This window comes from Colletotrichum lupini, chromosome 6, assembly GCF_023278565.1.
Source record: "Colletotrichum lupini chromosome 6, complete sequence".
Classification (NCBI taxonomy): Eukaryota; Fungi; Ascomycota; class Sordariomycetes; order Glomerellales; family Glomerellaceae; genus Colletotrichum; species Colletotrichum lupini.
In genome coordinates, this window is record NC_064679.1 from 5,018,081 (window position 1) to 5,037,596 (window position 19,516).

Below are 19,516 nucleotides of genomic sequence, written 5' to 3' on the forward strand. Positions count from 1 at the left end.
AAGTCGTGTTGGGATCTTGGTGGTGTTCCTAAATTTTTTGTGTAGAATTCGTCTCAGTATACGATGTAAGACACGAATAAATTGAAGAATGATTTTTGAGAGCGATAATCGATGCTGGAAATGTGCCAGAAGAAAAGAACTTGACAATGATGACGGAGATAATGCCGCAGGTTCCGTATACCTTTTGGCTTCATGGCCTTTGCGCGTCGGCCATCCATCACCTTGAAGTCCAGATGACTGAACCGCAGAATCCATGAACTTTGTTCTGAAAATAAACGGATGCCGTTGTTTGCTACAACTTGAATACTCAGGCTACCGTATGTAGGTATGCTGAAGTTGGAGTGCTCATTACTTGGAGCTGGTGTTGCGGGATCTTCACTCGAGGAGAGTCTCGTCTACGATTTAAGTCACCTCAACGGCTGATTAAGACACAGCTCGAGGACCATAATGTTATCAGAAGGAAGAATATCCCTTTGATTCCTATGTTAAATGAACATAGCAAGCATGAGTGGTGCATCATCTTCGAGATTGAGCCTTTCAGCCATCGAAGAATGGAGTAAAACCTCGTATTGAAATGAGCGCCAGACAATCACCTTAGATGCCAGAGCCCAGCATTTGTCCGAAGCCTCTTTTTCTCAGGTGCGTAACTGATTCAGCTGGCGTGAAACTCTTCCCCAAAAGACATGGATGCACCAGAACGGACTTGTTCGGAGCCGCCTATCATGGATGTGTGTTGATGCTCACATGCAGATTTCAACTCTTAGCTTCGCTACCTCAACTCGTAGATATGGGTTTGGGGCATTCATGCAAGCTAAGTAGACGTCGGTTGTCACCTGGTTTTTTAATATATACTGACACCTATTTTCTAAACTTCACTTCCTCTAAAGGGCAGCGACAAGAGTCGAGACGAAGAATGAGAAAACAATCCATGAACTTGAACGTGTAATCTCTAGGGAATCTCCTCCAACCACAATGCTGCTCTTTCTACCCAACCGTGGCGATCTAGTCTCTAGAAAATCTCTAGGGGAATGACAGCCTAGACACCTCAATCTCATCTTACTATGAAGATCACGAAAAGGCCACACAATCACCGGCTCTCGAGCACATCCCAGACAACCTCCTCATGAACAACATGCGTCCCAACACTCAACGCCGCACCCGTCATCAACAACACCTCGCAAGGCAAAGCCCGATCCCCAATCCTCACAGTCCGCCTCCACCCCTCCCCTTCCTTCCACTCCCACCTCTCCGCCGCAACCTCCTCCCCGACCCTCGAAATCCCCTGACAGAACCGCCCCAACCACACAACCATACCCCGCGCCCCGCTCGTCTCGTCCTCGTGCTTGAGCACAACACACTCAACACCCTTCGGAGCCTCGCCGCCCTCGGCCGCGGCACCGACCGGAGGAACCGTAACGGGCTCGACGTCCCTCCACAGCTCTTCGTAGTCCGTCTCCGCGCCGGTGGCAGGGTTCACCATCCGTCCCTTTTCGAGCGTCAGCCCGTCGGGCTGCTCGTACATGTCGCCCTCGTCGGCCGCGTTCTCGGGCTCCGTCGTGCGCGAGTCGATCCAGTGCTCCCAGCGCGAGTGGCGCACCTCGGCGCCCTGGTCGTCGGTGCGGGTGGACGACGACGAGGTTCCTGCGATGCCCCATTCCAGGCGCTCGATGCCGTGCGTGTCTTTGTGGGTGTTAGCTTTGGAGTTGTCTGGTAGTCGCGGCGGCTTTTGGGGGTCCTGGGCCAGGTCGCGTGTGAAAACGACGTTGGAATTTACCTTGCACGCCGTCGACGGTTGGCGTTTGCTTCAGAATGCGGAGGTCCACGAAACGGCGCTGCGGGGACGTGAGCACTATGGTCGAGGTCGGCTCGCTCGCCTCATCGGGGATCCAGCGGATATGCTCGCGGAACGAGATACTACCCATGATGATGAACGAAACTTTAAAGAATCTAGAAACTGTGTCTATGCTGCAAATGACAACGGTTCACACTTGAGGTTGCGCGATATGCAACATTAAAAGGCAAGGCTATGTGGTGGTGGTGGTGGGGGAACAAACAAGGTCACACGGGCAAGGCGTTGATTGAATCGTCGATGTAGCGCAGATCTCCACTTTCAGCCGATGAAAAGCCTCACGCCGTCATCGCCTGTCGATCCGGAGCATCCCTCAGATCTGGGCGCTTCCAACGGCTTTTCAGCCCGTGAAAAAACATTACTTGGGAACCTTGATTCTCTATGTGAGGTCTATGATCTAAGTCTATGTGTAATGTCTTGTGTTTTTACAATCGTCCCTTCTCTCACACACAATCGCGCTTCTTGCGGCGAAAAGGCAGTGACGCGCCATCCCAAATCATCACGCCTTATGCGGCCTTCTCGAGACGCTCGACAATGTCGACGAGACCCTTCACTTTTTTCTCGCAGTCAATCTTGCTCTGCTCTTGCGCCTCGTATGTCTCCCGTAGCCGGTCGACCATGAAGGGCTTGAGCGGCGCCCTCTTGGCGGTCTTGTAGTCGTAGACCACGATATCCTCGAAGCAGCGGGCGGCAGGGCGACGGTGGCCCTCAGAGATGAGAAGAGCTTCAAGTAGGATGAAATCTGATTCGTATGTCGGCTTGGAAACAAGCTTATGAAGGACCGTTACGTGGTCTGGGTAGGCCATTGGCTTCACATTGGTTGTCAGTGTGAGCGATTCAGGTGTTTTAGACTCAACCGCCGCGGCGCCCAAAATACAACGACTTTCGGTTCCTGGTGGTTCCTGTTGATGAGAGTGTCACTCACAAACTTGTAGTCCGTTTTGATGCTTCTCATGATGAGGCCAATGTCCTTTGGGCTCATGAGCTGGTCCCACTCATCCTTGTGCTCAGGATCCACCGTCGTCGCAAAGTTACGAAGCCAGTTGACCCGCGCCGACTCGGCGTACTTGTTGTAGACGACATTGTTTACATGACCTACAGATGTGAGATTGAGATTCATGGTGTATTCGGGGTGCGAGCCATACCCTGTAGTACCTTATGTCAGTTTATTGTCTCCCTTCCTTTGGGGAGTCAGGCTCCGGTTCAACTCACCATTGCATCCTGATTTCCATCACAATCAGCACCCAATTCATCTCATCCCTTGAAAACTCATGGTGTAACAGGAACTCACCTGGTCTCCCCAAGTCACTGTATGTCTGTCAAGGCCCCTCCACCCGGGACCGGTGAGGAACCCCTCCCGTCCGGCGAGCAACTCCAACCACTGCCCATCGACAGCCTTCCGCAGAGCCGCCAAGTCCTCCTTCTGCTGCCCGCTGAGGTCGAGCCCGGCGCACCGCTTGATGCGCGACTGCAGCTCAGAAAGCCATCGTGGGTTCAGCGGTGGCGCAGACGTTGAAGATGAAGTAGCGGCGGCGACGACACTCTTTGCAGCGGTGGTCACGAACGATCGACGGGTTGTATGAAATGTCGAGGGGCGGGCCAGGCTGGCGCTGAGAACAATTGAGTTGCGCATTTTTGAGTTGCTTACTGCGGGTATCTATTGTAACGTAAAGCGAGGAAACGGAAAAGAGAATGCTAGCGAAGCACGAGATGAAGAATCTGATTACAAGTCCGGCGAAAGGTGGATGGGGGGAAAGTGAGGAAATTCGGCTTCCGTCGGCTACGCGTTGCGAGTCGGTGCAGAATAAGGGAAAGTATCCCGTAAGATGAGGTAATCTGAGTGCACGCCGGGTGGAAGTGGATATTAGAAGTTGAATTTAACCTGAAGGCTGGCCCTTACGGCAGACTATAAGAGGCACTCCGCCAAAACACTTTTTTTTATATATCAAAGCAGAAATCGTATTTTATAGTTACCCTACTACCCAGGATAAGGTCTAGATTAGTATAATAATTTATAAATAGGGGTTATAGAGATTTATAGCTTAAGAGATACTTTAATTTCGTAATATATTAAACCGTATAATAATATATAAAATTACGTAATATTATACCTTAATATAAAAGTTTTTCTTTTTTTTATAATTTTATTATAAAAATAGTTATTACTTTTTACTTTTTTATAAATAAAAATTACTTTTTATTTAAGTTATTAAATTAATAGCTCGTTTATAAATATTATAATATAAATTTATAATAACTTTTAATCTCTATATAAGACGTTACTAAACTAATTAACCTTATAATACCTCTTTATAAAGCTATTTTAAAATAACCAATTAATAATAATACTTATATAAGCTCTACCCTTTTTATATAATAAGAACGTATAAATATATAAGCCTCGATATTAATAAAATCTGTTTTTATAAGTTTAAAAGAGCGGGAACAAAGTATTTAATAAATAAAAAAAGAGCTAAAATAATTATTAATAATTAATATTTTTATTATATTATATAACATATCTTTTTTTAAAAACGAACTTAATAGTTTCTAAGTAACGACTTATATTAATATCCAAGTTATTAAGAAGTTTATTAAAAAAGTTTAGTTTAATCGCTTCTTAACGTTTATTTTATATTGAAATATAATATAATCTATTATTTTATATTTTATAATAAACTAGTAAATTCTTTTAATAAAGTAAACAGTATTTTTAATTAATATAAAGAATCTTTATAATATTTTAGAGTACTGTAAAGTAGCGTACAAAGCTATAAATTTAAAAAGATTTCTTTTTAAAGCTACGATCTTATATAAAAAAGATAATTATTAACTTTTTATTATTTCTTAAACTAGAATTAAGTTATTAGTTATTAAACCTTAGTTAGTAAAGAAGGGAAAAGGTTATATAAAGCTAATTATAACTAAAACTTTAGGTAAAACGACGTATAGAAATATTTTAAAAATACGGCTTTTAATAAGTATTAGTATTAAACTAATAATAAAGATTAAAAAGGAATTATTAATTAAATAAAAAAAGGAGATTATTAAAAAAGAGGTAAAAGCTAAAAAAAAAGTTAAAAAGAATAAAAATAATAAGAAAGATAAGATTATAATAGTTCGATAAGAAAATAAAGTTTATAATAATAAATAACTTAGTATATTATAAGGATAGAAACGAGCATTCTTATTAATAAATAGTTTAAAATAAACTATAATTATATTTATAATTCCTCTTCGTCCTTAGTATTATTTATAATTATGAAGCTATTTAATATTTTAAGATTAATTCTAAAGTCTTTTAATTTCCACTTAACTTATATAATACCGCCCTATAGTTTACTAAGTAAAGTAATTTCTAATTAGAGCTTATTATATATATACTACTTTAGATAAATACGAAAATATTAATACGTTTTAAAATAAGGATAATTAGCCTCGCTAAACTTCGTATTTTTAGTTAATATAGTTAGGGAGCCCTTAATAATTAAGGTATAAATCTATAAGGTAGCTTAAGGAAGATATATATTTAAATTATTATTATTTTAAATAGTATTTAATAGTTATTAAACTTAGTCTTAGTTAATTAATTATATAAAATCTTATATAGTTCGTAACGTAAGTTAATAATATAGTTACTATAGTTAATTAGAAACAACATAAGAGCGACCTTTTTAATAACGAATTCGATAAGAGTTCTAAATTTATATAAAGTTAATAAAATTAGAGCGAATTAGTAGTATATACGTAAATAGAAATATAATTTAGTTAGAGAGTATATTTATATAAAATAGCCCTTAGAACTTAAGTAGTTAGAAATATTTTTATAAACGTAAGTATACTTATATATACTAAGATATATATTACTTACCCGCTAATATACTAATTTATTTTAATAAAGACGATTTTATTAACTCTTAATCTTAACGTTATAAATACTTTTACTAAAAATTTAGTAATTATAAAATATAATTAGACTTTTTATTATTAAACGGTATTATAAAAAGTAGTAATAAATACTAAATATAAGAACGGTTTCTTTTCCTTAGTCTAAATAAACTCGTAATAATATAAGTCCCTATTATTAAATAATAATAAGATATTATATAAGTATATTCCGGGACGTATAAGTAAAAACCCCTATATAGAACTATATAATAAACTACGAATAAGTATTAATACTAATATAAATCTTAAATTTAAATAGTAAAAGCTTATTATACATATTTAAAAACTAAATATAATTTAGTTTAGGAGTTATAAACCCTTTATAATATCACCTTATTTTACTTAACTAATTTTAAACTTATTATAAAAAAGTTTTATAATATATAAAGTAAAGTTTATCTTAGCTAATAATATAAGCTTATTAGCGAACCTATATATAAAAATACTTTTTATTATACCCTTTAGTACGGTAAGTAACTTTTAATATACTAAAAAAGAACTTTTCTAATTATTATTATATAATTACGAGCTATTTTAGTATTTATTATTACTAAAGCTAATTCTATTAATAAAGTATTAATAATCCTATAGCCGTAATTATAAATCCTTTAGATTAGAGTTAAAAAAAGATATTTTTATTATTTAAATATTATTAAAAAAATAATTCTTAGATACGAATTAATAGATCCTTAGAAAAGACCGTACGCTCTTTTTATTATAAGTCCTATTTTATAAGTTAATATTTAAAAGTTCGCTTTATAATTCTAGTACTAGAAATTATGAAGATATATATAATAATTATATTATAAGTCTAATTACTCTCTAACTTTATAATAATTATCGTTTAATATAGTAAAAGATTAATACGTAGTTATACTATTTTAAGAAAGTAGTAATATATAAAGTAAGAAACTAAGAAAGAAATTTTAAATAAGGGGTAAATGTTTATATATAATTATAGTAATATATAGGGGTATTTTTTTATTTATAAGGTTTTATAAGTATATATATAGAAATATAGATACTTATGGGGATTTATAATACTAAAAAAGATAGAAAAGTATATAATAATAATATATAATAAATAAAAGTTCTATAATTTTACTAAAAACGTTAAACTTTAGGGGGAGCTTTTATATAGTTAATTACGGCTTTTTACGGGCTAAACTAAGCGCGTATACTCTAGTTTATAGTTAATAAGTACTTTATAACTCCGTAGGGGCCTTATTACCCGGGTATTAAGCTTAATTATATTATATTTTAATATATACTTATATAAACTCTTATATTATATTATATAAGAATATTAAATTAATTACTCCTTACTTAGAGTCTATATAAGTTAATAACGCTCTTTATAATCTTATATATTATTATATATACCCTCTTTATTATTTTTAGCTTACTTAGTTACTTATTTAAAGGCTTTTATTATTATATAGAGGTATATAGTAGGGATAGTACCTAGAGATTTAAATAGAGCGCTAATACGGATTTTATTATAACTTTTATAATTATAACCGCGCTTAATAACCTTAATAAGCGTATTACGAGCTAGTACGAACTATTAATAAACTATAAATAAATATAAAGTAATATAAAATAATATATAAGTAATAACGGGAAGCGTAACGAGCGTATACTTATATATAATAAATATATAATTATAATTAGAGTAGCCCTTATTTATAAAAATAACGTAATTAATAAAAATACCTTTACTAGCTTTATAACGGGCGCACGACTTAGTACTAGTCTTAGTATTATTATATATAGTTATTTAAATAGTATTAGTAACCTAAGTACGAGTTATAGTAATATCCGGGGGTATATAACGGCTATTCTTAATAATTTTAAAGTTAAGCTTAATCTAACGCTAGGGCTAGATTATATAAGTTAGTATAGTAATATTAAATAGTATAGGGTAATATATACTAACTTATATAATACTAAGGTTATAGATTTAATAAAAAGTCTTTAAAAAGGAAAATAAAAAGCCTATAAATAATATAAGAATTTATATAATAAAGAAGTTATTATATAGAAGTATACGTATTAATAAGGAGGTAAGAGGTTATTTTATAAAACATAAGGTCGTTAGGGTATTATATAAGTTAATATATAGGGATTATTAAGAGCTATATACCCTTAATACGGGCCGGAACGCTATATTAAGCGCTTATTATAAATATTATATAGCGTACGCGATTATTAAAAAAGGGAGTATCTTATATAAAATTATTAATATATATACGTAAATAGTTAATACTAAAAAAAAAAGTAAATAAAAAGAATTAAATTATAAATAGGTATATATGCGTAATTACACTTATAATTACGCATATATTAGCCTAAAAAAAGCATAATTACTAATTAATAAAAATTATACTAGCAATTGCGCATAAAATTACCTAATTATACCTAATTAATATTTCTAATTAGTAAATCGCAAATATTATACTTATAATTACGTATATAATTAGGTAATAGTAATAAAAGTAAAGTAGAAAAGGGTATAAAGTATAATAAGGTAAAATATAATTATTAATAAGTAACTATAGGGGTATAAGTAAATTACTTACCTTACTTAAAGAATATTAAGTTAGTTAAGAAGAAAGGGAAATTAATTAGTAATAGAAATTAATAAAAAGAATATACCCCCTAGCTACTCTATTTTTATTAAGTAGTATAACTACCCTTATATAACTACTATTACTTACGGTTATAAGTAATTCTTTATAATAATATACGGGATTTATTATAATATTTATTTATATATATAAGAAAGTCGCGCTATTAATACTTTAAATTTACGGTAGCCGTAGGTCTATTAAAAAGAACGGTTTTGGCGGAGTGCCTCTTGCAGTCTGCCGTAGCCCTTTCCAGCGGGTTCTTGTTGCAATTCCCGGGCTGCGTTATTACCGCCCGTTGGTTTGGGTCGGTAGTTGGAGCGCGCCCATTGTGCTGGTAAAGAGCCATAGGGCGTGGGGGGTTCCGGCTCGGACTTTCGGTACGAGGTATTTCGACGTAATCAAGCACCTTATTCAGGTAACTTGGAAGGTGTTTCCTTAGAGAAAGAATATACCTATGTATCTATTTGCATAAAGCAGGTGCAGAATCGCAACTTCTACGATGAAGTCAACATGAGGGTTCCATCAGATGCGGTATCTTTAGTAGGGTGAGCTTGCGTTCTTACATTCTCGCTGAGCCTCTGTTCGATCCCGGGGTCCATCTGGCAGGGTCAATGATTCGCACCTCTAAGGCCCGGAGCCCAGGCTTAGTAGTGAAGCTTCTTCCCTAGTAGCGCCGTGCGTCTGCCGCTTGATGAGAAGGGACGTTCATTCTTTTGCGGTCTTAAGCTCTTGATCTACTCATTTCGAAGTACCCAGATCGAGATGATGGAATGGATGCGCCCAATAAGCCACATATCACCTTGTAGCAAGCTCTTGAGCTTCGCCAAGTGAGGTTGGAGTTTACCTTTGGTTTGTGGCGGTGCATGCGATGCAACATTGGCAAAACCCCTCCATCTCTTATGGAATCAACAATAAATCATGTCAAGGGTTCCCTGGTATCTCGTAATGTTTGTGTCGCAAATGCAGTCCTCGCTGAAGATTTGTCTTTGCTGAACCGAGGCAGTGATGAAAGCAGCTACCAAGAGCCCCCCCTGCTACATCCGAGAGACGCGCTTAAGGGTTTTGGCAAGGGGTCGAGTGCATGCCCATCTCTAGGACCCTGAGAACAGCTGAGGTAAGCACGCGTGCATTATATAATTAAAATATGGAGCTTCCTTGCTTACCTAAGTGAGTACCTTGGTGAAGTAAGGTAAGCTACATGAGGAAGCAGGAACCAACCAAGCTGCCTCCTGCTGGCAGTTGCTTCCTGTGCGGCGGGGGGAACCTGGGCGGAAGGCAGCTCCGAGCTGCAACGGGAGCGGTGGTCATAGCTTCCTCCTCCTCCTGCCTTGCCTGCCCCACCTTCCAGATCAGGGAGGACGCCGGACCGACCAACGACACTGCAGTTTGCCAGCGCGCAAAAAAGTGTCCAGTGCGTCTTCCTGGGCGGCGCATCCGGTTGACGCGTCTGTCCGGCTTGAACTCTTTGCAATGGTCTCGTCAGCATAGACGGCATGCAATTTGTAGACGGTTCATACTTTTGTTTTAGATCTACTCTACTCGGTTATTAGTGTTATTATGACTCTTTCGACGTGATGATCGTTCTGTAGGCGGCTGTGAAGAGGGAAAGGGGGACCCCTGTGGTACACGCGTCAAAAGTCAAAACAATGAAGTCGCAGCCTCGTGCGAGTATCTGGACCAACTGCAATGCAGTCAAACAGACGGTAGAATGCAAAGCTCCTGATCAAGAGTACTCGATTTGGGACCTTTGAAAGCAAGAGTCTCACCGCACCCCCTGTCATATCTTGTGAGTGAATCGCGCGCGAGAAGGCTGGAAGGCGATCGTTCAGCGAGGCTACCCGCGTGCCTCGCCCGCGAACATCCGGTCCCTGTCTATCAGACCGAGCGCCTACCATGAAGAGTACAAAGTCGGTAGTTTCGCAGAAATACTCGAAAGGACTTCCTGCAGATTGAAATACTCACGGATTAATACCATTGACGATGTGTTTCGCGACGCAAGGTGCTTGCTGCTAGAAAGCAGCACCACGTGACACATGCTTTCCTCCCCCCTTTCTTTACTGCCAGGTAGGTCGCAAGACTTGCTATAGCTGCGCTGCCAATATCATCTCTAGATTGGTATCGATATCTCTTGACTCATTCTCCGAATCAGGCTCGACAACTGTTTGTAAGTTTCAGACAAGTTGACGATGTGTTGGCCATGGTAGTTTGCGAGGCGGTGACGGACACACGTGTTCTGCTCCTCCACCTTGGGCAGACATGCGTCAATCTGGAAGCGCCAGCCCGGACAAGAGCAATTTCGATGAAAAGAGAAAGAAAAAAAAGTGACCAGATAAAAAATTAAACCTCAGAAGTTCACGGCGGAAATTTCATCATCTTTCACTAGTGTGCAGCGATGGTATCCCGCTTTTGGCTGGAAGCGCTGGCAAAATGCGAATAGCTTCCATCGCGTCTCTTGCACTGGATTGAATCATTGGCGCTGGTGGCACGAAACCAGCTCCAAATTGCCCATAATCCCATGCATCGATGGGAGTGGTCACTGTGATACCATAGAAGACGTGATTGACGAGTTCAGGCAACGGGATGGCCGTAGGCACGCGGATGAGGCGATGCACCTCATTTTACCGGTCGCGTGGCCCCATCACGATGGCATGAAACGATATACTCGGTGTAAGTCAAATCGGGCTAGGAAAATGATAGAAATTCAACAAAAATATCGCCGAGCAGATTGTCGACCAAGATGATGGAATCCGGTGTTTCCTTGATAAATTTCGGGGTGCTGTTGATGATTGTAACGATGGTGGTGCAAGATGTGCGGATAGCTTCAATTTGGACGAAGCGCGACCGAATCACAACAGTCGGGGTCGGGGGTTGGGAATGTGCGCGCAATATCAGAGCCGCAACACGCGATAAACAGAGGGAAAAGTGCATCAAACGATGGAGAAAAATTCGAGCAACAAAACAAAACAGTTAGCACGAGACGAGACCGAAAGACAGAGGCATCAGAGCGGATGCGACGGATGGCATTTACGGTCGGAAGTAAAAACGAAGATGGGCGATGATGCAAAATCGGGCTTCTCGGCGGGGGAAAGGCGTGAGAATGGGAGGGAAATTGGGGCCGGGTCGGAGGACGGTGGATCGGCGGGCGCAAGACTTAAAAACATGGCAACGGCGAGCCATGAGTCATTTTTTGTAATGGAGGGTGAGTAAATGGGAAGAAGAGGGAATCAAGAGGGAAGAGAAAGAGGAGAAGGGCGAGGAGAGGAGAGGGTGGTTGAGGTGGGCGATGAGAATGAGTTTGGTGGGAGATGGGAGACCCGCGAACGTGTGCGGCATCAGAGAGCAGCAGGGACGACGGAGCAACAGGGGACTGAGTGAGCACTCGGGACGGGGAGGGGAAGAACCAACGGTCCACGGTCCACGGGGGAAGCAGGCACGCTGGCGGCAGGACCTCACGGCGAGGAATATTTGGACCAATCAGAAAAAAGGAAAGTAGACGAATTTTGGAAAATAAAAAGGTGACAGAAGGGAAAATGGAGGATGAGGTACAAGGGCGATGTACCTTTTGTTTGCCTCTCCGTCCCGTCTGGTGCTTTGTGAATTCTGAGGCAATTGAGCGTGGCAGAAAACATGGCAGTTTGGATGGGAAAGAACGGGCGGGTGGTGCATGTGGCAGGTGCAGGTGCAGGAGCCAGGATCCAGGCGGGGACCCGGAGGAAGGAGGGAAAGAACCATGCACCTCCTTCCTAAGATTCTGGGACCGGCTGATCTTGAACTGCCCGGCGGGAAGAAGGGGCAGAGAAGGTGGATGATTGTACACCTTCCTCTGCCCTGTGTCCACCATCGAGGGCAGGAACTCGGGGCGTTGGGCTAATGGAAGGTAGGCACTGCGGCTATGGCTCTGTCCTACGTACCTTGCTTAGTGGGCATCTCACTCCATCGTTCTTAGGCAGTTCTCGTGAGGTGAGTCTCATCTCATAGACTCACACATCTCAAACTCACTAGGAACGGCAGTAGAAAAACACCAGAAGACTACCCCGGTCCTCTTAGGGCAGATGACTGGAGCACCCGTTGAGGGGTGCAGCGTGGCACCTGGCGAGGGGAGATGTGCTGGAACCTCCCACTATCCACACGACAGCACTCACTATCCGCAAGGAGGAGTGCGGCGTGCCTTACATCAACCCTGGGGCGGACAGGGAAGACCAGGGGCCCGTCCAGGGTATGACGGCGGAGACGACAGAAGCCTCAGAAGCTTCATGCGTAGCCTGGAGCTTGGGGCTTGGGGAGCTCGAGTGCTTCCGGCGACGGAGGTGAACTGGGCTGATTGATCTGAGCTGAGCTTCCTTGGTTGAGATGAGAGGTGAGGGGCGCTGCTTGGCCGCCGTCCGCGTCTTCCACCAACTCAAAGGGCTGCCCGTTCGACTCGACTAACCGTTACCGTTTGTTTATCAGAACAATAAGAGATGGCACTTGACAATCTAAACGTCAAAATGGATACCAGAGAAAAAAGGACTGGTCCATTATCAAGGGGCAGAAGAAAGAGGCCGTGGACCGAGGCGAGTGAGGCCGTGCTGGAATCTGTCACCGGCCGAGGATTTCTTAGAACACCCACCATACCATCGCGGCGGCTGTAGTCCTGGACACGTCCAAAATAGACACGCACGTCTCTCCCGCTCCCGTACTAATCGGCGATTTGAGTCGAACAAGATACTCCGCCGACGGATGAGGGCAATGAGGTTGATTTGGGAGTGACGCGGGAAGAGACGAGAGACACAATGAGATGTGGAAAGTCGAGACAAGCAGACGTCAAAGGGCATCACCTCAAAGCTGGGGCGCTATGGTATGCTGTTGTCTATCTGGACACATCACAACCAACTCGACGTACGCGTAGAGCTGTCAGGCTGTGGGAATACGCCGTTCATAGTCGTGGAGAGAAGCACCCTTGCGACTTGCCCGGGCCCTTGCCAGATCCAACGGCAGACAGCTTTTAAGTTTATTCTAGGCTACCGTGGTCATTTGATGGTATCATTGGCGTGTGAAGCAGATAAGTGAGTGAGATGCGAGGAGAAGAAAAGGGAACGAGGAAAAAAAAGGGTGCCATCTTTGAGGGGGGGGGGGGACTCTGGAGTGAGTGAGACGCGAAGTGAGAGAGAGAGAGAGAAAGTGACTGAAGGTTGAGAGGGGGAAGGCCCAAGGCCCCCCAGTCCGCGTGATTTAGCGACCATCCCCCCCAAAATGGACGGGGGATTTGGAGGGCCCAAAAGGCACCCGCACCAAGCCAAGAGGGAGGAGAGGGGATTAGAAAAAAAAAGAAGGCACCTCAAGGCTCACCCTCAAAAAAATCCAACGCCCGCGCCCGCGCCCTCAGGTCGTCTCCCCAAAAGTTACTGATTGCGCACCGCGCCCAACGGCCCCCGCCCATTTATAAAAACAAGCCCCGTCCCCTCAACGCACGCGCTCCCCCTCCACCCTCTCGTTCCGGACCTCTTCATCTCTCGCCTCTCTCAATCACCACAACGCGTCGATTTTAATTCTTGCAACTTTTCTCAAAGTACACCAGTCTTCAAACCGACTTCAATCGACTTTTCGATTGAATCCTGCTTCTAAGCAACCCCTTACGCTTTACGCATCCACACAACCCCCCAAAACAGTCACAATGCCTCCCAAGAAGACCGAGGGCGCCGCTGCTGCCCCCAGCAAGAAGTCTACCCACGCCAGCTACCAGGTTTGTACCTCAACCAGTCCGGCTTTTTGCATGACGCGTTGGTTGCTAACTCTCTACAGGACATGATCACTGATGCTATCGTTGCTGTATGTTTTACCGCTCCTCCATCTCCGGCGCAAAGGGTTACGCGATCGGAGGACCCACGAGCTGGGTCAGCTGCCATTCGCGCCTAACGCCCGTGACCTTCGATCGCGCTACCCTCCACCGCCTCGACGATGGTCCACCTATTCTTGCGTTGCCTTTAATTGACTCACCTTCCCTCCTACAGCTCAAGGACCGTAACGGATCTTCCCGCCAGTCCCTGAAGAAGTACGTCAAGGCCAACAACCAGATCAACACCGTCAGCGACAACATGTTCGACTCTCTCTTCAACAAGGCCCTCCGCGCCGGTGTTGAGAAGGGTGTCTTCGAGCAGCCCAAGGGTATGTCACCGCATGTCTGCCTCTTTAAGTCTCTGAAACAATACTAACATCCCTCAAGGTCCCTCCGGTGGCACCAAGCTCGCCAAGAAGGCGCCCAAGCCCGCTGAGAAGAAGGCCCCCGCAAAGAAGGAGGCCAAGGAGCCTAAGGAGAAGAAGGCTGCTGCGAAGAAGGAGACCAAGGAGCCCAAGGAGACGAAGGCTGCCGCTCCCAAGAAGGCCGCCGCCAAGAAGGAGACCAAGGAGGCGAAGGAGCCCAAGGAGAAGAAGGCCGCTGCCCCCAAGAAGGCTGCTGCCGAGAAGAAGGAGAAGAAGCCCGCCGCCAAGAAGGCTGCTGCCGTATGTTGACCCCTTACCTCTTTCTCGCTTGCCCAGCACTGACATATCTCAAGGCCAAGGAGGAGAAGCCCGCCGTCCTCAGCAAGACCAAGACTGGTCGCGTCACCAAGACTGAGAAGAAGGCACCGGCCGCCAAGAAGGAGGCCAAGGAGCCCAAGGAGAAGAAGGCCGCGGCTCCCAAGAAGGCTGCCGCCCCGAAGAAGGCAGCGCCCAAGAAGGCCGCCGCCGACAAGAAGGAGGCCAAGGCTGAGGCTCCCGCTGCCACGGCATAAGGGGTCACTCTTACCTTGTTTCCCTTACCTTGAACGATGATGCAATGTCGAGTAACTCTACTCGGCTCTCCGCACAACTGTTTTTGTGTCACGAAATCTTGTCGAAAGGCGTTTACGGGAGTTGTTATTTAACTAACTGGGAAAGGGCAATGGGCCGGGAAGCGTTGTGGGAAACCAACCTGGGGGGGAAAACGCAACTGCGTTGTCTTGTTGTCTTTGTTTTTTGTCTTGATGGTCTTTTCTATATGTTGCGGTTGCTTTTGATCGAGCGCGACGCGTGGTTGGGGGGCTTGGGATTGTGTTGAATGCTTTGAGAGAGAAGATTCCCGCTTTGGCAACACGAGAACGGATTTCCCCCTTCCGACTACTGTAACTATAGCTCGCGCGATATACCAACGATGGGAGCCTTTCACTGTTCATGCGATGTTCTCCTGATTTGTGCAATTCTCGTAATGTGAACTGGCGCGTCTTCGACGACCTGGAAAGACGGCAAGACCGAGTAAAGGTAGAGAGTTCGCTCAGGGGCACGGCAAATGCGGCGATTCGCTTGCAATTACCGGGTGGCACTGGAAGGAAATGACATTACAGGATCCAAATTGTTTACCGTCTTGTTTGATGCTCGCCTGGGTCTTGGCTGAGCTTCCGGGTACGGGAACGACAATCTCTGACCAGGTCGCGATGAGAACGGGCAGCAGCATGGAAAAGGGAGAGATTGGAACAGGACGAGCTGAGCTGCCGCCGCGCCGCTGTACTCTGAGGAGGATGAATGTCTGAGAAAACGAGGACGCGCCGTGGGAACCGGAGACTGGGACCCTGGGCAGGGTACCGTCACCGTGTTTCTCCCCCATGGCAGTTTCGGAGTGGACCCGACGCGGTTCATCCTTCCCAGGGTCTTTTTTTTTTTTCTTCTTGTTTACATTTATGGACTTTTTCAAGCCCGTCCCGTCCTCTGACCTTTTCTACTCCTCTGGTTCCGTATGTTGATGTAACCGCCGGACGGGCCACCGCGTCGCTGGAGAGGAAAGAAGTAGGAATAGATGAGGCTGCGAGGGAAGGCTAGCTTGGCTTGGATACGGGGGAATGTGAGAGGCTTGAGAGCTGAACGGAGTCCGTGCCGTTGGTGAAGTTGTCACGTGCGCGCTCTTTCGTCTCCTATGGGCTGGCAGCGCGGAGGAAGAGTGCTTCTTCGTCTTTTCTGGGTGGGTTTGCTTTGGATTACAGGTCGATCTATAGCTGGGTAAACATGTTTGGATATGTGGTATTATTCCAGCTGTAGCGGATTTGGGCGGCATTGTGGTTCTTGGCTGATGTGCTGAGTTGACCCTGTACCTTACCCCTCCCTCTGGCTTATAGTCACAATACAGTGGGTGAGACGTTTTCTTAGTGGTCTGACTCTGGGACCGGACGTGACTTGGCCTGAGACGAGGCGCGCCCGTCGCCGGTGATGGTCCTACAGTCTGGCATAGAATAGTCCCGTCGAGCTTTGCGGTTCTCTACGAAAGGCATTCCAAGGAGATTTGTCTTGCATCGCTATCTGCGATTCTGAAGTGCGAAAGAGGTAAGAAGATGAGAAAGTATGAGTGAACGTAGTCCTCGGAGAAGAAATGTTTCGCCGCTGAGCTTTTCCCTCATGTAGATTGTCCATGGTTTGAGTCGTGAGTAAGGATTTGTTTGACCAGCTTTTCGGATTGGGGCCAGCCTACGTGCCCGTCTTACGTACCATGTTGGCGTGCCGGGCGGTCATTCAGCGTATTTTGAGTTAGGAGAAGATACGGGGATGGACGGCCTAGACGGGTTGACACGTGCGATGAGGAGGAGATGGTGCCACGCTATGTGCTGGTTGTTGATCCTGAGATGAGGAGTGGTGCTCACTAAGGTAGGTATGCCGTGTAGGAAAGCACGGCTGGTCATGGTGTTCGTTACTTGCTCTTCTTTGCAGATAGCTAGCCAAATAGTGAGCCCCATCGACGGTCAGTGATTCGTATAATCAAGTGTATAGCAGAAGGATACTGTGGATAGATAAGTGAGTCCTGTGAAAAGGAGGCCCGGACGTGCTGGGTAGAGATTATCACGTGGGCAACGGTGAAGAGTGCCGTTGGAGTGTTTGACACCGTCGTGCCCAGTGTCTACGCAGGAGTAGGATAGGCCAGAGGGATGGAGGAGTCTGAGAGGTGGCGGTGCGGGGAAACGCCTTGGGGAGAGAGGAGACTGAGAAGAAGAAGAAGAGGTGGAAGGGACAGCGTCACGGGCAGTTGTAACGGCGTCAAATGTCGAGCTCGGAGCTTCCTCTGGGACGGCGAACAGAGGCGGAGAAGTTGGCCGCGGCTCTTCCGCTGGCCCCTCTCTGGGTCCATCTCCCGCTGTCTCTTCTGCTGTCTCTGTGTCTAGGAGTTGTCACCTTGCCGATGTTGGTGCAGGTACGAACACATGTTGCGTATCGTGCGGTGCAGTGAGGTGTGAGGGAAAGAACCTTGAGACAGGTGTACCGGAGATGTCGCTCGGCATGAGGTCCGGGCTGCCAGCGCGTGAGCAAGTGGTGCAGAGCAGTGCGGTGCGGTGCGGTGCGGTGCATGTTGCAGGTGTCCAGTCATCAGTGGACCTACGGTGACTTCCCAGGTTGGATGGCAAGGAGTGACGTGGATAGCTAGCCCCGAGCTTGCTTTCCCATTGGTGTTCCTGAAACAAACCTAGATGTTTTGAGGGGGGAACGTTGGGCAACTTGGTGCTCAGCACGCAGTGAAGGTGTACGTACACCGTGGATGCGCATCGCGGTGAGGTAAGCAGGGAGGGGAGGGGCAGAGGCGAGGAGACAAGAGACAACCTGGGAGCTGTAAGTATGAGATTCGGACTACCTATCCGTATAAGCATCTGGCTAAGCACTGCTAGAGTATCTCAGACAACTTGGGTGCCGGTGTGGTATATGCCCTCACCTGTTGATCCGTACACTTACACTCCGTGACTCTGTACTCCGCACACAGCAGTCTTGATCCATGTCCCAGGATCCCTGTTGTCAATCCGGAACGGCTTGAGCGACAGGTGCAGGGGGCAACCGTACAGTTGGGGGCGACGCGGCGACGCCCCGGCATGTCGAGGATTAAAGGGAGTGTGATCTGAGCGTTGAAGGGTCCCGTCACGGCCGTCGTACGAGTGCAGTCACGTACGGGGACTATGGAGGAGGGTTGATGGTTGTCTTTGCCGTGAAGAATGAGGCGGCACATTCAGGTCTTTGCAAAGAGTGACCCTTGATACTGAGGGAAGGGTCTGAAGAACGGGGAGTGAGATGCGAACAAAACCCAAGAAACACAGGTCACCGCGAGGCATAAGATCATGCGTCCGTGAGCTATGAAATGTGAGTGGTAAGTAAGCCTCTGTATGAGTGAGAGAGCATTGGTGAAGGAATGAGTGAGTTAGTGAAAGAGAGAGAGAGCATGATCTGGCTCGTGCGCATCCATCCTCCCGTCCGTTTCGGGGTATGTGGGGGAGAGTGTTAGGTGCTGAGGCCAGCTACCTACGGTGCTGGGTACGGAGTACTTGGCAGCATACATGTTGCTTGTACCTTTCTTTAACGATACCTTCCCTTGGGTACTGGTTGATGGCAGATGCTCTTTCCTCAATGGTGCTGACAGGAAGGAAGGGCAAGATATGAGGAGGAACATCGAACATCGCCTTCTCTCTTTCTGCCTGCCTCCTACTGCGAAGTACTTGCGTCAGCCTCAGTCATTCTCCTGATCCACCAGGCTCGACTCTCGAGGCAACACCTTAGGGGACAGAGCTTGCATCTGCAGCTGCCTTGGCTGGAACAGCAGAGCTGCACGTCTGGAACTTGTTCTCCCCCTCACCCTCTGCCTATGAGCAAGTACCTGTCACTCCCTATCAGCTTAGGTACCTGCACCTGTCATTACTGTGTAACAGAGGTACCGGGCTGAGGTGGAAACAACCAACCGGCCTTACCTGGACTCGGGCGATCTAAACGGGACAGGACGACACCAAACGGGCTCCTCTTCTTCATCATTTCCCCTGCCATTTGCGAATACTTATGTACAGTCTTATGGAGTACATACGTAGGCAATTAGGTACTTACCGCCCGCCGCCAGGTTCCATCGGCCTCCATCAAAAGTGTCGTCAATTACCACACGTTGAACACAACCCACCTCACTCTTCGATAACTTCCATCGATAGCAAGGTACCTTACCTACGGATACTTTGCGATCATCGATAAGCAGATAAAGCCCCCCCTGGCGCTTGTCTTATCCGCTCCCGCATTGTATCGAATCGCACCGTACCGTCCCCTCGGACTGACGTCTTGTTTCTGTCCAATCTCATCTCATCGTCCA

General features: G+C 45.1%; 5 protein-coding genes across 5 annotated transcripts; 2 read left to right on the top strand and 3 right to left on the bottom strand.

Moving 5' to 3' along the window:
- Positions 1 to 1,087: 1,087 nt before the first annotated feature.
- On the bottom strand, positions 1,088 to 3,482 carry CLUP02_12961 (uncharacterized protein; the record flags this gene model as incomplete). Its single annotated transcript, XM_049291919.1, has 6 exons — positions 1,088 to 1,680; positions 1,775 to 1,936; positions 2,397 to 2,658; positions 2,775 to 2,915; positions 3,062 to 3,070; positions 3,141 to 3,482. 6 exons carry the CDS (start codon positions 3,480 to 3,482, stop codon positions 1,088 to 1,090), a joined length of 1,509 nt encoding a protein of 502 aa, XP_049149065.1.
- A 7,317-nt stretch (positions 3,483 to 10,799) lies between these two features.
- Positions 10,800 to 11,042, bottom strand: CLUP02_12962 (uncharacterized protein; the record flags this gene model as incomplete). Its single annotated transcript, XM_049291920.1, has 1 exon — positions 10,800 to 11,042. A coding segment is annotated over one exon (243 nt), but the record flags the coding sequence as incomplete, so codon positions are not given.
- Positions 11,043 to 11,167: 125 nt separating this feature from the next.
- On the top strand, positions 11,168 to 11,401 carry CLUP02_12963 (uncharacterized protein; the record flags this gene model as incomplete). The annotated part of the gene is made up of 1 exon (XM_049291921.1): positions 11,168 to 11,401. The coding sequence occupies one exon, from the start codon at positions 11,168 to 11,170 to the stop codon at positions 11,399 to 11,401; it is 234 nt and encodes a 77-aa protein (XP_049149067.1).
- A 2,682-nt stretch (positions 11,402 to 14,083) lies between these two features.
- On the top strand, positions 14,084 to 15,182 carry CLUP02_12964 (linker histone H1 and H5 family protein; the record flags this gene model as incomplete). Its single annotated transcript, XM_049291922.1, has 5 exons — positions 14,084 to 14,152; positions 14,212 to 14,238; positions 14,274 to 14,574; positions 14,633 to 14,910; positions 14,964 to 15,182. 5 exons carry the CDS (start codon positions 14,084 to 14,086, stop codon positions 15,180 to 15,182), a joined length of 894 nt encoding a protein of 297 aa, XP_049149068.1.
- Positions 15,183 to 15,239: 57 nt separating this feature from the next.
- CLUP02_12965 (uncharacterized protein) lies at positions 15,240 to 19,206 on the bottom strand (the record flags this gene model as incomplete). The annotated part of the gene is made up of 17 exons (XM_049291923.1): positions 15,240 to 15,259; positions 15,320 to 15,471; positions 15,580 to 15,660; positions 15,711 to 16,074; positions 16,137 to 16,272; positions 16,316 to 16,481; positions 16,576 to 16,632; positions 16,680 to 16,809; positions 16,903 to 17,011; positions 17,055 to 17,125; positions 17,264 to 17,526; positions 17,581 to 18,003; positions 18,133 to 18,292; positions 18,344 to 18,550; positions 18,755 to 18,873; positions 18,951 to 19,028; positions 19,085 to 19,206. 17 exons carry the CDS (start codon positions 19,204 to 19,206, stop codon positions 15,240 to 15,242), a joined length of 2,658 nt encoding a protein of 885 aa, XP_049149069.1.
- Between the last annotated feature and the right edge of the window lie 310 nt (positions 19,207 to 19,516).